This window comes from Bradysia coprophila, unplaced genomic scaffold, assembly GCF_014529535.1.
Source record: "Bradysia coprophila strain Holo2 unplaced genomic scaffold, BU_Bcop_v1 contig_732, whole genome shotgun sequence".
Classification (NCBI taxonomy): Eukaryota; Metazoa; Arthropoda; class Insecta; order Diptera; family Sciaridae; genus Bradysia; species Bradysia coprophila.
The window spans coordinates 1,231,269-1,250,211 of NW_023503972.1; the positions used below are offsets into that span (position 1 = coordinate 1,231,269).

The following is an 18,943-nucleotide window of genomic DNA, read 5'->3' on the forward strand; positions in this document are numbered from 1 at the left end:
CATAGAATTTCAGGACGTCGAATATTTAACCCGACAAGACACATTTCATTTTCCATTTTTACCGCACTTGTTTGTGAATTGAAAACCTCGAAGTTGGGCCTGGTTTATACATCGAGTGACATTTTACGGATAATGTATGCACATTTTAGTTGAAACGATGTTTTTGAATATCGATTATATGTTTCGGTCTCTGCAACTTTTTCTCCGAATTTCTATCTGTGCAAATTTGGCTTTCAAATATATTCGGTTTGGCATAAAAATTCTATTTTCGAACTTTATGTTTACTTTAGTACGTTTTTAACGACGTGACGCGACACGTCTGGTATACTAAATGTTCACACACATGGATTCTGGCATGTTCGACAGATGTTGTATAAGAAAGAAAACTGTTAAATTACCACTGCTTAACCATAAAATCAAACACAGAGAGAGAGTGTGTAAAAATCCTCATGCATATAAATTATGAGAATTGTGAGGGAGATAAGATTTGAAATGAAATGTTTCAGAAAGATCAACCCTTCAAATTCAATAGAATGGAAAATTGTTGAAAACTTTTTTGCTGGTGAAAGGGAAACGAGAAACGTGGAAACATCGCTTACCAAGATTCTTATTAAAGACGCCATAATTCACACTAGATGCATAAGAATAGCGGCTTGATGATAAGGGTAAACCACTCTGAGAAGATTAAAATATTTCTTTTGATGCGCTTTGAGGGCAATGTCAAAGATTAATTTTCTTTTGTGAAACGCTTTACGTTGCCCCACACCTCAATAGTTCACTTAGCGGTGTCAGCCTGTTAGTACAGTTGGACTGTCCGACTGTCCATGCCTAACTTCACTAGACGAATTCAACGATTTTGGTTTTGTCAAGTTGTTTTATCAATCAATTTTTAATGGCCCTCTGCAAATTTTGACGAATTTTGCAGTCTAGTGAGCAATTGTAATATAATGGCGTCAAGTTTTACAATATTTTATCAAGTGCGCATCTTATCTCTAGTGTTTACCAACATACTAACACGTTATATGAACCATTGGGTTCTACCCCTACTATGTGCTCAAAAGTTAAAGATGGAACGATGATGTAAGCGGAGAACGTTTTCATTTTAATTTATTGTGTACACATCAAATTTATTATTCAAACATTTCGGATCTCGTTGAATTGTGATAAAATTTGCAGGAGTTACATACGGGGAGATAAAAGAAGCTTGTATTACGCGATTGTGATTTTGTAGCTCAACAGAATACATTCTTTTGTACATGCCATTAAATTGCTACAACAAACAGAAACAATTAATTAAAAAGACCAGGATCGAACTGGCTGCCAGAGGAAATTGAAAAACCACAATATAGCAAATTCAATAAAATTACTGAAGGCTGACTTACTTTCCAAAGCGCCTCATATGGCCAGTCCGGGCTTGCATAAGACAATACGCTTTTCGAACTTTCATTCTTTCATTTTCACCCGGGACACACGTATAGATTCGTCATTTATTTTCACCGCCGCGAAACAGTCATAGATATACGTAGAGGCGAAACACTCAAAAAGTGATATGGTGGCGCTGTCGGTATAAAGCACTCACAAATTATATAGGTTCATTCCAAGGCCAAATGAACTGTCAAATTTAATCCATAGAGAATAGATACATAGCCTCATCGCAATATTCATATGTAAAATTGCGTAGGTTATGTTGCTGTGGATGAAATCGTTGCCCTTGATAGATCACTAAAATGACCGCTGGCGTGACAATCGACGGTTCGGTTTTGTGTGCAAACTAATGACAGCCAACTTTGCTTCTAAGGGAATTCCCCGTATTTAGTTCATTTACATTCATTTAAAAGAATTGGACGCACTCACTTATTCATTACTATGTGAAATTGTGAAGTTGGTTTCAATTAGTTTGCACACTTTTCCCCACCATTCCTCACGTTTCCGTCATCAGTTTCACCAAACGAAGAGATCTATGTTGTCAACAAAACATCGTTATAAAATAACCTTGCCAATAAAACCAACAAGTAGCGACGTCTATTTGCCATCATAGTTGAATTCGCATGAACATTCAACTAATTCCACTATTTATTTTCATTTTGTTGCTTTATTTGAGCAAAGATTGTGCAATTTGGTGTATCTGTTCGTTTGTATTCAGCAATGAAAAAAATTGTGACGTCACTGGTTTGCCAGTCTTTATGAAAAGGAATAAATAAAAGAAAATGAAAAATTGAAAACATTTTTCCAGCCAATTAATTTCGAAACTTTTAAGTCTTTTTGTCCATAAAAGCAAATGCCACAAGGGGAAATTACTCATACCACAAGCTGTAATTCAAACAAATTATAAAACTGAGGACGTGTCTTATTACGAGACATCCGCTTATTGATGAAGCAAATAAAAAGTCTGCAACACCAAAACCCACTAATACCGGTTATGCTTTCCTTGTGCATCATTTTTCCTCTTCGATTTTTCCACTTACAGCGTCATCGGTTGCCGTATCCGCATGGACACTAGTGGCCATATCATGTGAACGATATTATGCAATTTGTCATCCATTGTCATCAAGACGCTGGCAAACATTGAAGCATGCCTATAAATTGATTGGATTGATTTGGTTCGGCAGCTTTTTGTTCATGTCGCCGATCGCTGCATTGAGTCGACTAATACCAACAAGTCAAGGTAAGATAATTTGATCGTATTCTTCTTTAATTAGAATTAGATCAACGCACTTCAAGCATGAGTGGTACTCTAAAATAGAGTACTGAATCGGGACAAATTTTGGCACTGTAAAACATTGTGGAAACATTTTTCAGACAAAATAGTACTCTATTTGGCAGCTGTCACTCGAAGCAGTTTTGCTTGAAGTGCGTTGATTAGATGCAATTTTCCGTGCAATTGATTCGCACCATGACATTTCAACAGGCAAGCGCTGGCTTGTTGTAGACTAATAGTGTTTCCTCGTTTTGTGTGAGAATTGTCCTTACACCAGGCACTATTTCTGGTAAAATTTTTCGAATTTTCGTAAGTTTTCACACATTTTCCGCAGAACATTTTTGTTTGGAAAATGTTTTCACTAAAAAATGGTCAGTGCCTTCCACCCACATTAATTCTATATTTCCCGTATATTGTTTCAAGTTTGAAATGTTCAACTGAGCACCGGATCCCCGGATCAATCCTATAAGCAATTAAAATTATTATTAATTATGATTTATAGTGTCCGATGTATAATAATAATTGTAATTTTGTTGTTCAACATCCTTTCGTATAAAATTGCGTAACCATCAATGCATTGACATTGGCGAAAATATTTTTTTTTTAAATATATTTTTTTGGCATTGTGACGCCGATTGGCGAGACAAAAGTTCCAATTAGTTTAATTGGGTTTCCGGATATGTAATTTGAAAGGCATGAGATTATAATACCACTGCACCATTGGGTTGCAACACTGAGGAAAATGTGGAGAGGTAGCACAAACATTCAGCGGATCACAAGAAGTACCGAACACAAGTTTCGGGTTTAGGAGTGCAGCGTCATATTTCCTTTCGTGTAGCGCTAACGATTTCAATAGAGTTGATGGAAAGTGGTAAATATGATAGCACCATGAATGTTGTGAAGGTATTTCGACCTTGAACAAATTAATCAAAATAAATTTCAACGCTTCCGTTGTGAATGTGGGTGGTTCAACGCCCTGTTGTGTTAGTTAGACCCATCTCACTTTTCTTTTTATATTTTCGACGCAGTACCGCATACCGGCGTGAATTATGGTCGCTACATAATATGATGTACATGCATGCGAAGGGTGTATTCAATACACTGTATTGTATATCTAGATTCATTCAACAGCTACTGTGTAGTAGATATGGGACAGCTATTTTATTTATCACTAACTGTTGACAGGAAATTGGAACCATCTCCGAAAATTTGGTTTCCTGAGCCAAGTGAATGTAGGGAATCGCACAGTAGAAGCTATAGTAGTGGCAGGATAAGGTCGTTTATTTCGAATATTTGTAAATCAACAAATTATATAATCCTTTCCGGCTTAATCGGCAATTAATTAGAGCAAATGCACTACTACAAAGGGTTTACAATTGCCGGTTTACAGCCAATAGAGGTTTGAATTCACTTTAACAGTATTATAAGCTCAAACGGAACTTCAACGAATTCCCTAAGTCTTCTTCAAGTCGTATTCATTACAAACGTTAAAGGGTTTTCTTATTGATATTTTAAACATTTCTATTTCATAGGAATCAATTAAATATGAGGAATGTATACGAGAGTAAAAAATATCATTAAAAGACATCTGCTCATCGGCAATCCAATCTCTTCGAATGTTATACAATAGGGTAAATAGGATTGAATACAGAAACATTACACCTGCCAGTATATTATGAGAAATTACATTCCCAGGCGTGGGAGTTAGAAGTATATACATGACGAGGTGCAGATCTGATTGTAGCCAATGACATCATTGAGACAGAGTCCCTGCCCAGTTTTGGGAAAATGATCGAATTTCAACCAATCATGAAGAAGTAGATTTAAATCCAAAGATATTCCCTACTATCTGTTACTATCTGTTTGGGTTTCCCTAGCAGATATCAAGCCTATTTAAACACTCCAAGCGTTTCGGGATTCAATTTAGTTGTCTCAATTGTCTAAATAAGTGAATAGATCATTGTCAATGTCGTTTGAGATGTCAAATGAGCTGTAATTTTCACAAAGCTAACCACAATGTTAAAAAAATTTATATGGTCCTGTGATTGTTTGAGGTTAGCTTTGTGAAATTGACAACTCATTTGACACTATTTTGAGAGAAAAACCGTTTTTTGACACTGATCTATTTAAACTTATGTGAACATAAATAATATAATTTAAATAAAGAGTTTGAAAATTTATAAAATCAACTTTATTCAATGCAGTGATGATATTTACAACTTATGCAGCCTGTGTGCAATGTTATAAAACATATTTTATCGCACTAGTGTCATCAACGATTTGCAAGGGACTTTATCGCACTAGTGCGAAAAAAGCCACGTGTTGCTGATGTCGAACTATGAATATCTTCGATATTTATTCGATTTTCTTCATTGCATAAAACGTTGTATGCAACACGAATCGTATGCTGGTATATTATCGCAAACGACGTCTTGTCACCTTCGGCTTCACCTCGGATTGGAAATCTGACATGAAGTGCGATCATACGATTCTTTTTACATAAATAACTGTTCTGATTCCTTCAGCAAATATACATTTGAACTATTGGCAAAAATACCAACAGAACGTTTACGGAGAGACCCAGTTAAAACTAGTTAAATTTAACTGATCTGTGGGTCAGCTGTCAAAAATTCTTGAATAAATAAAAAAGATTGAAAGTAAACCCAGTTTAAATTTATGCAGTTTCTCTCATTTTTATATATGATCCACGGATTAGTTAAATTTAACTGGTCAGAAATCACTATATTGTTCCAGAGGTTCTTCTGATCTATTGTCAATTTTTAATGAGCAGGAGATGTTATTACTATTCTATGTATGATTTGTACATCTAAAGTATAGTTTCCACTTAAAAAGAGCACTCCGTTTAGCCTCCGTTTACATGACAGTTGTAAAATAGAACAAAGGAACTGTCACGTAAACGGAGTAAAAAATTGAAATAAATTCAATTTCCACTTCGTTTGCGTGACAGTTCTTTTGTTCTATTTTACAACTGTCATGTAGACGGAGACTAAACGGAGTGCTCTTTTTAAGTGGAAACTATACTTAAGATTCTTAAGTCAGCCATCATACTTATCATGGGTTCGCGTTAGCAGAGCGCCCGTGACGCAAGTCCTATTACTAGAAAAAATGTCAAAATTTTTTTTTTTCGTTTTTACTACTAGCAAAGAGAGTAACAGACAGCGCATACATTTTCTGTCCAAATTTCATTTCTCGGATGACTGTACAATTAGCTTTAGTAAACAACTGTAGTAAATAACACCCTTTGTTGCAAATTCCCAATAATAGAGGAGTGTAGACGAATGTGACACGAGTATAATATTACATTAGACATAGCGTATGCAATAGACGGTAGGCATGTGGCAATGATTTTAAAATAAAAGATCAGATGAATAAATATGGTCCGGGCATATTAGTTGCAAAAGGTTGGGTTGAAGTTCAAATTTGTGATTGCGTGTTTTTGATATTTATTTATTTAAATGGTAAATGCAAATCGATGTGGCATGAGTGTAGTCTGCGTGCGTTGTGCAAGATATTTCGATAAATCTTTTGGATGGTACAGTGATTAAATCCAGATAAAATGCAAATCTGATATGTATGTGGGATGTGGGATGTATAGTTTATATGTTTTTCAGAATGGAAAACCGAATACATTAAATTACATAAACAAGAATCAGACCTCTAATAATAATGTTTTCCATCGAGTAAAACGTGCTCTGGCTTACATTCATAAATTTCAGGTGTATATGGTGTGTTTAATGGCATCTAAACACATTAGAATTGCCCTTTAACATAAAAACCAAACGGCAACATTATTTTCGAATAGATCCTTCGTATGGGTTGTTTATGAACAATAAATGAGATCGTTAAAGTGGTTTGAAAGGGTCGGGTTGTGTACGTTTACAGTGTAGCCATTCGAACGAACATATGGTGTGGAGGCTACATGTGACCCGCAGGAACATAAATTTCATTCTTATTAGCGATTTTTATCTCTGAGTGCGCAAAATGGAGAGGTCGATAAATTCAAAGCATATTTAAACACTGAAGGTATAGTGCAAACCTTCAGCGGATCAGTGAAAATACGGGTCCCGACTTTCAGATGATTTTTATTTGAAATCTTGTCGATTTACCTTGTCAAAATAATATAAAAATGGGTGCGTTAGAATCCGTTTTTAAAATCGATATTTCCTCCGAGGTGACATTAGACCATACCTGGGTGGCTTATATTCATTGGCAATAACCAAGTGGGTTCTATTACATAAAATGAACTAAAAGAGGAGAAGTCCCATAAGGATGAAGTTGGTTGTGGAAAATGTGTTATCCATAAGGAAGCGTTTAAATTTCATTTGTTTACATACTCGTTCACTTAAAATTCAAATTCTAAGACACATTTTAGAATAATATAAATTTATCGAGAGAGCGCTGGATTCCTGGCTTTTCGTTTGTATTGTATTTACTTTTCAAAATAGATTTTAAAAAATGACAAATACTAGCCTCAAATGAGAGTCAAGGTATGGCCGATCGGCGTATTTGTCTTCAACGCCCTCACAACTTAGGGTGATCGCATCAGTCTCCAGACATGTACCAGTTTGTCCTCCGGGTCGACATTAGACCGTACCTGGCTTACTGACTCTTATGACGAGGCAATCGTCTTTTGTTCAAACTTGCGGGAAGTGTCAAATGAAGTAGAAATTCTTTTTGTCAACGCTTGACAGTTGGCGCAAGCTCTTGCCTCGAAGCAAATTTCTCCTTCAAAATACTTTCCCTTCATAATGGTCTATAATTTTCATTGCTTATGGTTACAATATTTGTCCAAGAAGTAGTATATATATGAACAGGTTTGGAGTGGCTGATTTGACGAGCGACAATTTATTTCAGTATTGAAAGATTCAAAATTTGATTTCACATGACCAATCGCTCCTATTTGCAAGAGTGAAATGCGTTCTAGTACGTTTCTTCATAAAATAGATTGTGGATTTGAGCACTATTTCATAGGAATCTCAATAGGAGAATGTAGTTTTAGAAAATAAGGGTAAAATCTAATACAATTTAGTATATGAACAAACTTCACTGCTGTGACATTTCATGGGAATGAACCAATGTGAAGTTGTTACACAAAAAAAATAGTACAGTGAGATTGAAGTGCTACAAAAAAAATGTGGCGCCCTCTACAGGCCAACCGACTAGGCGAATGATTGACGCTGTCGGCAAGTCGGTCACTTCTGTCACTTCATCGAACAATATTTTCATGGACAATGTGATCGAAAATTTAATTTCCAAACAAATGATTTTGATTTTTGAATTTCGTATCTCAAATGACCGACTCGAAATCAGTGCCATCGCTGATTTTGCGGTAGTAACGATAACAATTTCCACAATCTATAGGAGGATAATGTTTAGAAACTAAGAAGAAATGTAATAGAGTTTTCCCATATTTTAGTACATTCTGTCATAAAATTACTGCGCTTATTTTCATGTGAACCAACTTCACTGCTGTGACATTTCATGGGAATGAACCAATGTGAAGTTGTTTCACAAAAAAATAGTACAGTGAGATTGAAGTACTACACAAAAAAAATGTGGCGCCTCTACAGGCCAACCGACTAGGCGAATGATTGACGCTGTCGGCAAGTCGGTCACGTCTGTCACTTCATCGAACAATATTTTCATGGACAATGTGATCGAAAATTTAATTTCCAAACAAATGATTTTGATTTTTGAATTTCGTATCTCAAGTGACCGACTCGAAATTAGTGCCATCGCTAATTTTGCGGTAGTAACGATAACAATTTCCACAATCTATAGGAGAATAATGTTTAGAAACTAAGAAGAAATGTAATAGAGTTTTCCCATATTTCAGTACATTCTGTCATAAAATTACTGCGCTTATTTTCATAACCAACTTCACTGCTGTGACATTTCATAGGAATGAATCAATGTGAAGTTGTTTCACAAAAAAATAGTCCAGTAAGAATGAAGTACTATAAAAAAAAATGTGGCGCCTCTACAGGCCAACCGACTAGGCGAATTACTGATGTGAAGTGAAGGTTTTTCACTAGTTGCGTCATCAAATAAAGAATCTTCAAAGTGGTTGCAAGTCCCATCGAGTCAATTATGTTTATTACTGGATAATAACACTGCTAGAATTGCTGTTGGTCTCCGATTAGGCTCTCAATTATGTGAGGAACATATGTGTGTTTGCGGTGATACTGTCGAAAAAGATGGTCTACATGGTCTATCATGTGCTAAATGTGTAGAAGGAAAACTCGCTATACATGATAATTTAAAAAACATTTTCTCTCAAAGTTTCTCTATATGGCTGGTATTCCGATATAACACAGCCGCCTGGTATATCAAGAGACGATGGTAAAAGACCAGATGGTTTGACTTTGATACCATGCAGTCATGGTAGGTCTCTCTTGTCGAGATTGATCGAAGAAAGCACGCTCAGTTGCTGAAAAAGCAGAGAGACATAAGCATAGCCATTATATTTCTTTGAAGCAAAATTATTTATTAACACCGATCGCTTTTGAGACTTTAGGTTGCATGAGTCCAGAAACAAAGAAATTTGTTGATAAATTAGGTTCTTTGATGAAGAGAATAGCTGGTGAAGTTAAATCAAAGGAATTTCTTTTCCAACGGATTTTGATCGCGATACAACGTGGAAACGCAGCTTGCATTTTGGGTACATCGGAGAAGAATAAAATAGATGACTTTTATTTATTGTAATTTTATTTTTTGAAAGAAAAGATCGATTTTTTACTGGCTGCGGCATTATTGTGATGGATTTGGATGTTTAAAAAAAAAATCGCCAGAAAATACAGCGCAAAGAATAAAGTACTGACTTAAAATGTGGCGTCTTTACAGGCCAAATAAGATTTCCTAATGTCGTTCATGTCTCTCTTATTTTTTTTTTATCCCACACCAATGGTTTCCTTATAAATAGAACTACTAACATCGTAAGCAACTGCTACAAGTCATGCCGATGTTTCGGTTATATATCAAATTCCATAGCGTTCATCCACTTTATTTACAGGTCACCATAAATGCCGTGAATACTGGCCAGAAGGTTCGGAAGAATACGAAAAAACATTCAATTTGTATTTAGATGTGATACTATTGGTTATACCTTTAATCATGTTGGGCGCAACATATTCCCTTATAACGAAAACATTATGGCAAGGCATGCGAGATGAGAATTCGTCCAAGCATGACACCACTTACGACACAACGCAATCTTGTAAGTATGTTCGTCTGTTTATAAATATTAGATGTGGATTCGTTTTTCGTTTGATGTTCTTGTTTCTCTTTTGTGAAATGAATAAATGAAGGGTGTGTGCCGTTACATTCTAGATTATTTTGTAATTTCATGTAGTCACTGCCGTATAGGGCAGTCTCTACCTACAAGAAGCAATTGAAATATCTCAAAAGAATCGATGTCTGTGAAATAAAAGGTTAAAACTTACATGTCGGTTAGGGGTTTTTTACTTCAAAGCATCTGACTTAAAAACAATGTGGGGGATCTGTTTGGTCGTTTTGTAGAAATCCGTTTTATTGCGATTTTTCATTGCCACAATAACAAGTATTGGTTAGAAAGTCTCGGCTAGAATATTCAATGTTTCAAAAAGGTTAGGTACAATCAGTGGGTCCAACGACCGTACCTTTCGCGCGACTGACTTATACTATACGTCCGAACAAGTTCAATCGATTTTTCTAATTTAACTTCTGTTTTCACAGCTAACAATCTTGTCGAAGTGTATCTGAACGCTCACGGTACAGCTAGCACCCGATGTCCATCGTCGTCATGCCACCATCAGACCCGTGACAATGTTTTGGTTTGGCATCAACTGAAAAGTAATTACTCGCAAGACTCACAGACGACGACAATTGGTTCAGCAAAGAAATACAGCCCCGGCTTAAGACGGTAAAATTTGTTTACAATTTGGTCGATTTACAGTTTGTTCACCTTCAGAAAACACAATTTTAGATTTATTAGTAGATTATTCTCTGTCAATTAAGTGATTTCTAGTTTATGATATTTTGGCGCGAAATTTGAATTCGCAAAGGGATTTTTGAATTTTGCGCCAAAATATCATACACTGGAAACACTTCATTGACTGGGAATATCGACGATTTTTAAAACTCTAAAAAATCTCAAATATGTTCAGAACTAAAAAACCCCGACTGTATTGTAATTGAGGAGGAAAACGGGGTGCACTGGTTATTGAGAGCAGATTTTTGTATGAAAGCTTCAATTTTTCGGCCTCCGAAATTTTGTTGCCTAAATCGCCCGGTGGTAGCCAGTCTGGCCCTGTAGACACAAATATTTACTCATAACATGTATCCGAGGCGATATTTTTCACTTACGGTTGCTATATGGGAGCAAAAAGAAATGTTTTCAAAAATCGGTTGTATCGGAGAGGAAACAGTAAAAAGAAAACAGTCTTTCAATAAAGTCACCCTCACACTCGCTTACAATTTCCTGTTCCATTAAATTCCTATTTCATTGCAAAATTTATAGTTTTCCCTCGTTGCAAAAGCTTCACGAACATTTTTGTTCAACAGGTTTGAGTAACTCAAGCACAGTACCAGAAAAGTATTTTGTGCACGAATTTTATCCTTACACTCAACCGAAAGAATTTAAAGTTTTACTGTTTTACTGCCTTGAAATTTAGTTCGCAACCAGTAGCTTTTGCAAAGGAAATCGGTACGATGGCGCTTTTGGCATTCTTAAACGCTTTTGCGAACATTTCTTTAACAATAATTTTTTGACATTTTGACGGCTGAAATAACCGTTTAAACAGACCGATATTTCGAAAATGTTCATTATTTCCGGTTGTTCGACTTTGATGGGATTTAATCAGAGAGGTGATAACCGCCAACTGTTATCAACTCTCTGGATATAATGTAAATGTTGGTTTACCTCTAAAATCGAGGGGGAAACAACACGAGCGAATGGTGGGACAGTGTAAGGCGAATATTGAGCGCATAAAGGCGAATACAATGTGCGAATGAAGGCGAATAATGAGAAAATAATAGGTCAATAATGGGCGAATGGCCGAATGGTGGGACAAGATTTTCCATTGTTGTTTATTTCTCGTCTAAAATCCATTGAAGCTTTTGAATGTCAATTCGAAGTGTCGCTTATTATTAATCTGTAGAACGGGCCTAGGACCGGTAATATTGCTGAAAGCGGCAACGAACTGTATGTATATCCCTGCCTTAGTTATTAGTAAATCAATCCATTCGTCTGAATTACACGAATGGTTAAAAAAACCATGCTTCCGACCGATCGAGTGCAAATTAACTTTCCATGACTGTACCTTCTCTATCAATGTGACTACAGGTGAATAGCACTTCAATATATACCTTATTCTTTCAGAACGAATGCTGAAAAGAGTCTGCAGAACAAGAAGCGTGTGATTCAAATGCTATTCGTTGTGGTGCTGGAATTTTTCATTTGTTGGACACCCTTGTACGTGATAAACACAATTGCGTTATTCAATCCTCACTTAGTATACAATAGGCTGGGATACACATCGATTAGCATCTGCCAATTATTGGCATATTCATCAAGTAAGTCATAATGAGCAGACCATTATTTATCCGCAGCATCCAACGGAAGTGATTCATTACGCGATGTCTGTTGCAATACTATTTTTGTATCAGCGGGGGTTTGTGAGTGTTATGGGTCGACTGATTGCACTTAGGATGGTCCCAAGTATCTTTTCCCATGCCTCAGGAGTATTTTTGATTTTCAGGTAGAAGAGTGATATTGCCATTGTTGCTAAATGATTTCTCTGACATCTGTGAAGTCACAGAACTGCTCCTAGAATGAATACATAATATTCGGAGGCAGTGCGTTTCTTTCGTAAAGATAGATGTCTAGTATGAGTTAAAACAAAGGTTTTTTCCATGGCCGTTCAAAATGTCAATCGTCATCCACAGTGAAGCCAACACAACCTCACTTTGAAGTTTTAACGAACAAATTTGTTTAAGTTGCGGTTATGTTTGCTTCTGTGGATGACGGTCGGTTGTTTTCGGCCTGTCAAAATTCGTTTTTACCGTACAATGGAAGAAACCTATAGATTATTTCGAAGTAACTGTAAACACGAACTTTGAAAACCCGAACAACGACAATTTCATCCACAGCAACGTTGCTTACGTAATATTTCATACAAATCGAGCAACAGCGCCTACGCGATTTACACAGAAATATTATTGAGGTTATGGTTCTGTGGATGAAATTTGACAATTCATACAGCAAACCTATACAATACAAACAATCCTAAGCGGTAGCTCATATCACTAAAGCCTCTAAATTGGACACTGGTCAATTCAGTGTTCATGATATAGGAGCAGTGCTGTGATGAGGCTCAAAAATTACTATTGGCTGAATACCTGAATATTGTAGCTTTAAAATGGCATTTGATCATGCCGTACCCATATGCTAATGACAATTTATTTACTCAGGTTGCTGCAATCCAATTACGTATTGCTTCATGAATCGTGGCTTCCGCAAGGCATTTTTAAATTTATTCCGCTGTTTTAAAAAATACAACGAACCGCGACGCATGAGTATTGGCTATGGTGGCACACAAATTAGCGAAGCCGATGTGAATCGATTACAACAGCCGCATAATAGGTAGAGTTAAATTTCAATTCGGTTCTTTCGTCAAATTAATTTTTATTTCATTTTGAATGTAATCGCCAGACATTTTAACCAACCATCTGAATCGGTGAATCCGGCCAATAACGAACTGCAGCTGTACAACATAATGAACAATTTAAATAATCCAACAAATGTTACCCAATTCACACAGCAAACCTTTACCGATAACAACAATAAATAGAGGGATGAAAGTTTAATTCTTAAAATTAAAAGCGAACCGTCCATAAAAGACGTCCACACGAGAGGCGAAAATATGGGTTGAAAATTCACAAACTCTGTGCTGACGTCCTTTATGGATATGGCCCAAAGACGTATGACTTCGTGTGTAAAAATAAAAAGTTTGATAGAAAAGAAAGCGATAAATTTATGGATCATGTGTATACAACAAAAAGCTGAACGAAAAGAAAGTTTCATTGTAAATGTTAAATTTGAAATTTTGTTTTAGAAACACTTGCTACATTCACACCGTATAAGAGTATAATATATACTGCTATCAACAGTCCCTGTCATAAAATGGTTATATGGTCATTTTGTATTGCATTCCTTCCTGTTATTATCTCGAACATAAAGTTTCGATGAAGGCGTGTGAATTGTATTGGTTTACAGCGACGACACTTTCAAAATGAAAAAAATGGGATGGGGGCACACAATATTGTACGAGAATAAAAGATATATGTACAGCAAAGGGAAGTGCATTGATTCTTACTGATTGTATTAAGACGATTTGCAATTAGTATTTTAAATTAATTAAATGAATCGGTTTAAGTTGAGTCCAGAGCTTTCGACTTACCGGTATATGCATTGTTGGATGAACCGTTATTCGACTCCTACTAGTATTTCTGCTAGTAAGAGTCGTAGATGGCATAGATGGTCTCTAAACATACAACTTGCACAGTCAAAAATTTTCGGTAATGAAAGGGTATCAAAGACCATAAGACCATGTGGTACTACAGTTATAGCCCCAAGTTGTTAAGTTGAGATGTTAAGGTAGGATCACAACAAACTTGTGCTAATGAACTAACCATGGACGAATGATGGAACGGAGTGATCACTGCGAGACTTTAACTAAATCGAGATTTTACAGAATGGAATGACAATTAAACTTGATTTGTTTTTAACGGCCAAAAACTTGTTATTATTGTTCAATAGTAATTTTAAAAATACGTTTTAAAATAAAGAAATTCTATAAATATTTAACAATTTACTTGGTTTCTTCTGATTCTCTTCGTGAAGCAAATAACTCACATATTGGATTGAAGGTAAATTCGATGACATTTGTCACATTACCAACACATTAAAATAGCCAGTGAAAGACCACCATAGAATCTTGGTGTGTCAAACTGCGTCAGACAGAAACCAAACAAAAATTTCAAACACATCCAGACAAAGGTCATCAAACCGAAGGTGAGTTACCGACCGGAAATGTTCGAAACCAGCATAATTATACTGAGCCGAATAATGACTCGGATAGCTTGTGGTATGTACAGAGAGCTCGGTTCACAAGACCGTACAAAAGAAGAGCACTGACACTTAAGGTAAGTCATAAATACCAAGGTAAATATAGTGCGGCCGTAAGTCTGAATGGCATTACCTCCTTACTATATTTACCTTGATAAATACAAAGGTATGTCCGGCCTCCACACTATATCTGTTAGAAAGGTATGTTGAGCACTCGCATGCCATTTGACGATATTTGTCACTGAAACCAGCCTAAAAGCATAATTTTCCGATGTTAGGCTGAATTTGAACGGCCATAAAAGTCCAAAGTGAAGTCTAAGCAAAAATAGACGTAGCTCGTTTGAAAGTCCCTGAAATTATCTTCCATTTGACACTAAAACTAAACTGAGCTCAAAATTTATTTACGGTCTAACAATTGGGATGGTTTTCGTATTTTCGAAATGTATTTTGATTTTCCCGGAAATTTTACTCACGCAGTGTTTTCGGATTTTTTAAACACTGTGCGAGCAGAAGTCCATTTATATGATCTCGAATTCAAATTCTTTTCATACAAAGGTCACTTATACAGAACTTATACATAAATCTGTCATCATATCTCTATTGTGCATTACTCTGCACTTCCATCAGCCTGTTTTCAATTCCGTATTGGTTTGTTCGAAGTAACTGTAAACCCGAACTTTAACAACACGAACGACGACGATTTCATCCACAAAGATGAACATAACCTAAACGTCAACAAATTCCTTTTTTAATTTTTCGTAAAAATTTTCGTCAACCTGAAAGTTGAGGTTAAGTTTCCTTCTTTAGATGGAATTTGACATTTCGAAATGACCTTGGAACAAACCTCGATGTTCTGTTATAAGGGGCCACACACTTAGAGTAATTATACCTACCCACGAAATGTGGTCCCAACATCAGTTTGTATAAGATACACATTTCGTATAATTTTACACCAACACATGTATGCTTTGACGTTTTTTCGCTATTGATATTTCAATTTGCCCTCTTAATTAAGTAATTACGTAATTTTGTTCGAAATTTCCTCTCTAGGTATAATTACTCTTAGGCCACACATATCTTCTGTCACGTTTTTCCGCACAGCTGTCAAGTTTGAACATGAGAAAAAAAATGTATGGGGCTTGCACTATAGGTGATGGAATTTGTTTATGTACTGTCCGTTTGACAAGCGGATCGCCACGGTTCAGCAGTGGGTTTTGAACATTTGTTTTTTACACGTTGGCACACATGCTCTTGTCAGATTCAAGATTGTTTTTACGAAGGTTACGCTGATTATACTTTGTGAAAAAGGCCAATACCTTGCAAATATGTCACATCTTGGACAGAATTTGACACTGCAATATCTGCAACATGAAAAAACTAAATGTTCGAAACCCACTGAAACCCCGTGCTTCCATCTACGTAATATACACATACTAGGTGAGCCAATCTTAATCTATTATAACAGAACATCGACCCATAAATTAAGATTGGCTCACCTAGTTTGTGTATATTACGTAGGTGGAAGCACGAGGTTTCAGGGGGTTTCGAACATTTAGTTTTTTCATGTTGCAGATATTGCAGTGTCAAATTCTGTCCAAGATGTGACATATTTGCAAGGTATTGGCCTTTTTCACAAAGTATAATCAGCGTAACCTTCGTAAAAAGAATCTTGAATCTGACAAGAGCACGTGTGCCAACGTGTAAAAAACAAATGTTCAAAACCCCCTGCTGAACCGTGGCGATCCTCTTGTCAAACGGACAGTACATAAACAAATTCCATCATTTATTATCTACCTGTAGCACACAGGAATGACAACACTGTTTTTCCTGAAAAGAAAATCTACCGCTCGCAACACTGTTCTGACGTTACATCTGTCAGCTGCCTGTCGACAAAATAAAATAATTTTTTTCTAAATATTTTTCCTTCTGCATTTTTGCACTAGAAAGGATTAGGTAGGTGCATCAAAAATGATAATTCAAAATCAATTCATCAATACTACCAGCGTTACAATACATTCAATGTGCATTCACCGCTACTCGTACCAAATACGATTCACAATTTTGTGCTACCAATCGGTTGCGTGTGATGTAACATATTCCGAATCTGTTCGATGGTCGGTGTTGCTTTTGCATCTATTTCGCTGGAAATTTTCGTTCGATCTGTAAACGTCCCCCAAATATTCACTTTTATGCCATTCCATCCACAGACACCGATTATGGCTAGTGTGCTACGCTTCGGTGGACGGCGTTTGGTCAACTTAACAGAACAGAGTTTGCTGAACGTTCGGAAATATCAGCCGACACTGCAGCAAGCATGTTTTATATCGGGAAAAACGCTGAGAGGTAGTCAGAAATTGGTGAAGGCCAAACCGTACGACTATAAGAACAAAGGCTACAACGTTCTCAATGCACTTTTCGATAAGACAACCCATCGCATGGATGAAAACTCCAAGGTACGAATTGGAATTACGGTTGTTTTTACGCGAAGTGAAATTGTTGTTGAACTGCTCAACAATGGATCGGTTGTCAAAGAAATTACCCCAGGTTGTCGGCTGCTCGCATCGAGTTTACGAATTTCATTTCCGACTTTTTACAGATAATTCTAGTTGAAGGTCCATTGGCAGCCGGTAAAACTAAATTTGCCAAAGAGCTGGCCGAAGAGCTAGACATGCTGTATATGCCAGAGGCCAACATGGACATGATCTTTATCAATCCATACGGCTACGATATGCGAAAATTAGATCCTCAAATGCCGGAAAATGGCAAAAGTTTTGATGTCCGCAATTTCTGTCTGACACCGAATCATGTATTGGCTGGCCAACTGCAAATTCGCATGTACATGTTAAGGTAATAACATCTGGCGACCCACGAATCGTACAACTTTCTACACAACCAGATTTCAGATATTCTCAATACATTGATGCATTGGCGCATGTGCTGTCCACTGGCCAGGGTGTCGTTCTCGATCGTTCCGTTTATTCCGATTATGTTTTCGCCGAAGCGATGTTCAAGTCGAACTACATATCGAAGGGCGTCCGATCGGTCTACTACGACGTAAAGGAAAACTCGATTTCGCAACTGTTGAAACCGCATTTGGTCATTTATTTGGACGTTCCCGTCGAAACGGTTAAGCAGCGCATTAAAGAACGCAACATCGACTACGAGGTCAATTCCAAGGCCCTCACCGACAAATATCTCCAAGACATCGATTCGGTGTACAAGCAGAAGTTCTTGAAGGAAGTTAGCATCGCATCCGAATTGCTAGTCTACGACTGGTCGACTGGCGGTGAAACTGAGGTCGTCGTCGAGGATATCGAGCGAATCGGTTGGTTGTAACAGTCTCAATTGTCCGAATGATTTAAGGTCACGCTTTCGTTCACAGACTTTGACCGCTTCGAAAAACACGATCCGAAATTGAAGCAGTGGCGTCAGCCAAAAGAGTGGGACTGGTGCGAGCTGCGTATGACATACGCAAATGAAAAGGCGGACCTGATGAACTTATTCAATGTGCCACGATTCGACGTACCGGAATTGATGCGATCGGGGTCGGATTCGAAAATTTGGCATGATGTGTGGTTCAATGTATGTTCTGCATTTGATTGGACGGTTGTTTCGGATATTGAGTGATAAAGTTTCCGTTTTCTCTCTGCATTGCAGGCCCCGGGAATGAAGTACGCTTATGGCTACAACGAAGACATGGGAGATACCGGCCTGATTATCAAACGCAAACTGAAGCATTGGGTTGAGTAGCAGCGGTGTTGATAATGTGTTGTTTCATCAGATCAGCTTAAAATGGGTCGAATAAAATGTAAAATATTAGACTTTGCCTGTTGTATGTGCCCTGGAGGCAGTTCTGACTGTCACACCTTAGACAAATCCAAGGACTGCGTACTCGTAATCTCTCGAATTCTCCTAGAAAACTCAATTTGTTCAATGGAACTTTCGGTTTAATCTCTCAAAAGTCAATCCAGCCGATCAGGTGACACATATCAGTGGCTGAATTCGCCCGTCAAGTTTTGTCTCAACTAACCAAGTTAGAAAAAAATCATTGCGAGGGAGAAACTCGTCCAGTTAGTCATTATTCTCTTGTTTAGACCACCGCAGCTTCTCACACATAG

The 18,943-nt window shown here is 37.0% G+C and overlaps 2 protein-coding genes across 3 annotated transcripts in view; both read left to right on the forward strand.

The window, feature by feature from the left end:
- LOC119084098 (cholecystokinin receptor type A-like) overlaps positions 1-13,718 on the forward strand; it is an 83,338-nt gene extending 69,620 nt beyond the window's left edge. Inside the window, exons 3-8 of the mRNA XM_037193949.1 lie at positions 2,468-2,665; positions 9,732-9,935; positions 10,433-10,619; positions 12,078-12,271; positions 13,169-13,340; positions 13,410-13,718. Of these exons, the coding sequence (XP_037049844.1) occupies positions 2,468-2,665; positions 9,732-9,935; positions 10,433-10,619; positions 12,078-12,271; positions 13,169-13,340; positions 13,410-13,548 (1,094 nt within the window). The 3' untranslated portion in view covers positions 13,549-13,718. The remainder of the gene's footprint in view (positions 1-2,467; positions 2,666-9,731; positions 9,936-10,432; positions 10,620-12,077; positions 12,272-13,168; positions 13,341-13,409) is intronic.
- A 2,946-nt stretch (positions 13,719-16,664) lies between these two features.
- Positions 16,665-18,644, forward strand: LOC119084100 (NADH dehydrogenase [ubiquinone] 1 alpha subcomplex subunit 10, mitochondrial). Of its 2 annotated transcripts, none has more exons than XM_037193952.1 (6): positions 16,665-16,778; positions 17,033-17,278; positions 17,422-17,672; positions 17,729-18,150; positions 18,208-18,407; positions 18,483-18,644. In XM_037193952.1, exons 2-6 carry the CDS (start codon positions 17,042-17,044, stop codon positions 18,573-18,575), a joined length of 1,203 nt encoding a protein of 400 aa, XP_037049847.1. In that variant the 5' UTR covers positions 16,665-16,778; positions 17,033-17,041; the 3' UTR covers positions 18,576-18,644. The 2 variants fall into 2 exon arrangements, with proteins under 2 accessions (XP_037049847.1, XP_037049846.1); XM_037193951.1 differs by lacking the exon at positions 16,665-16,778 and adding an exon at positions 16,880-16,939.
- Positions 18,645-18,943: the final 299 nt, after the last annotated feature.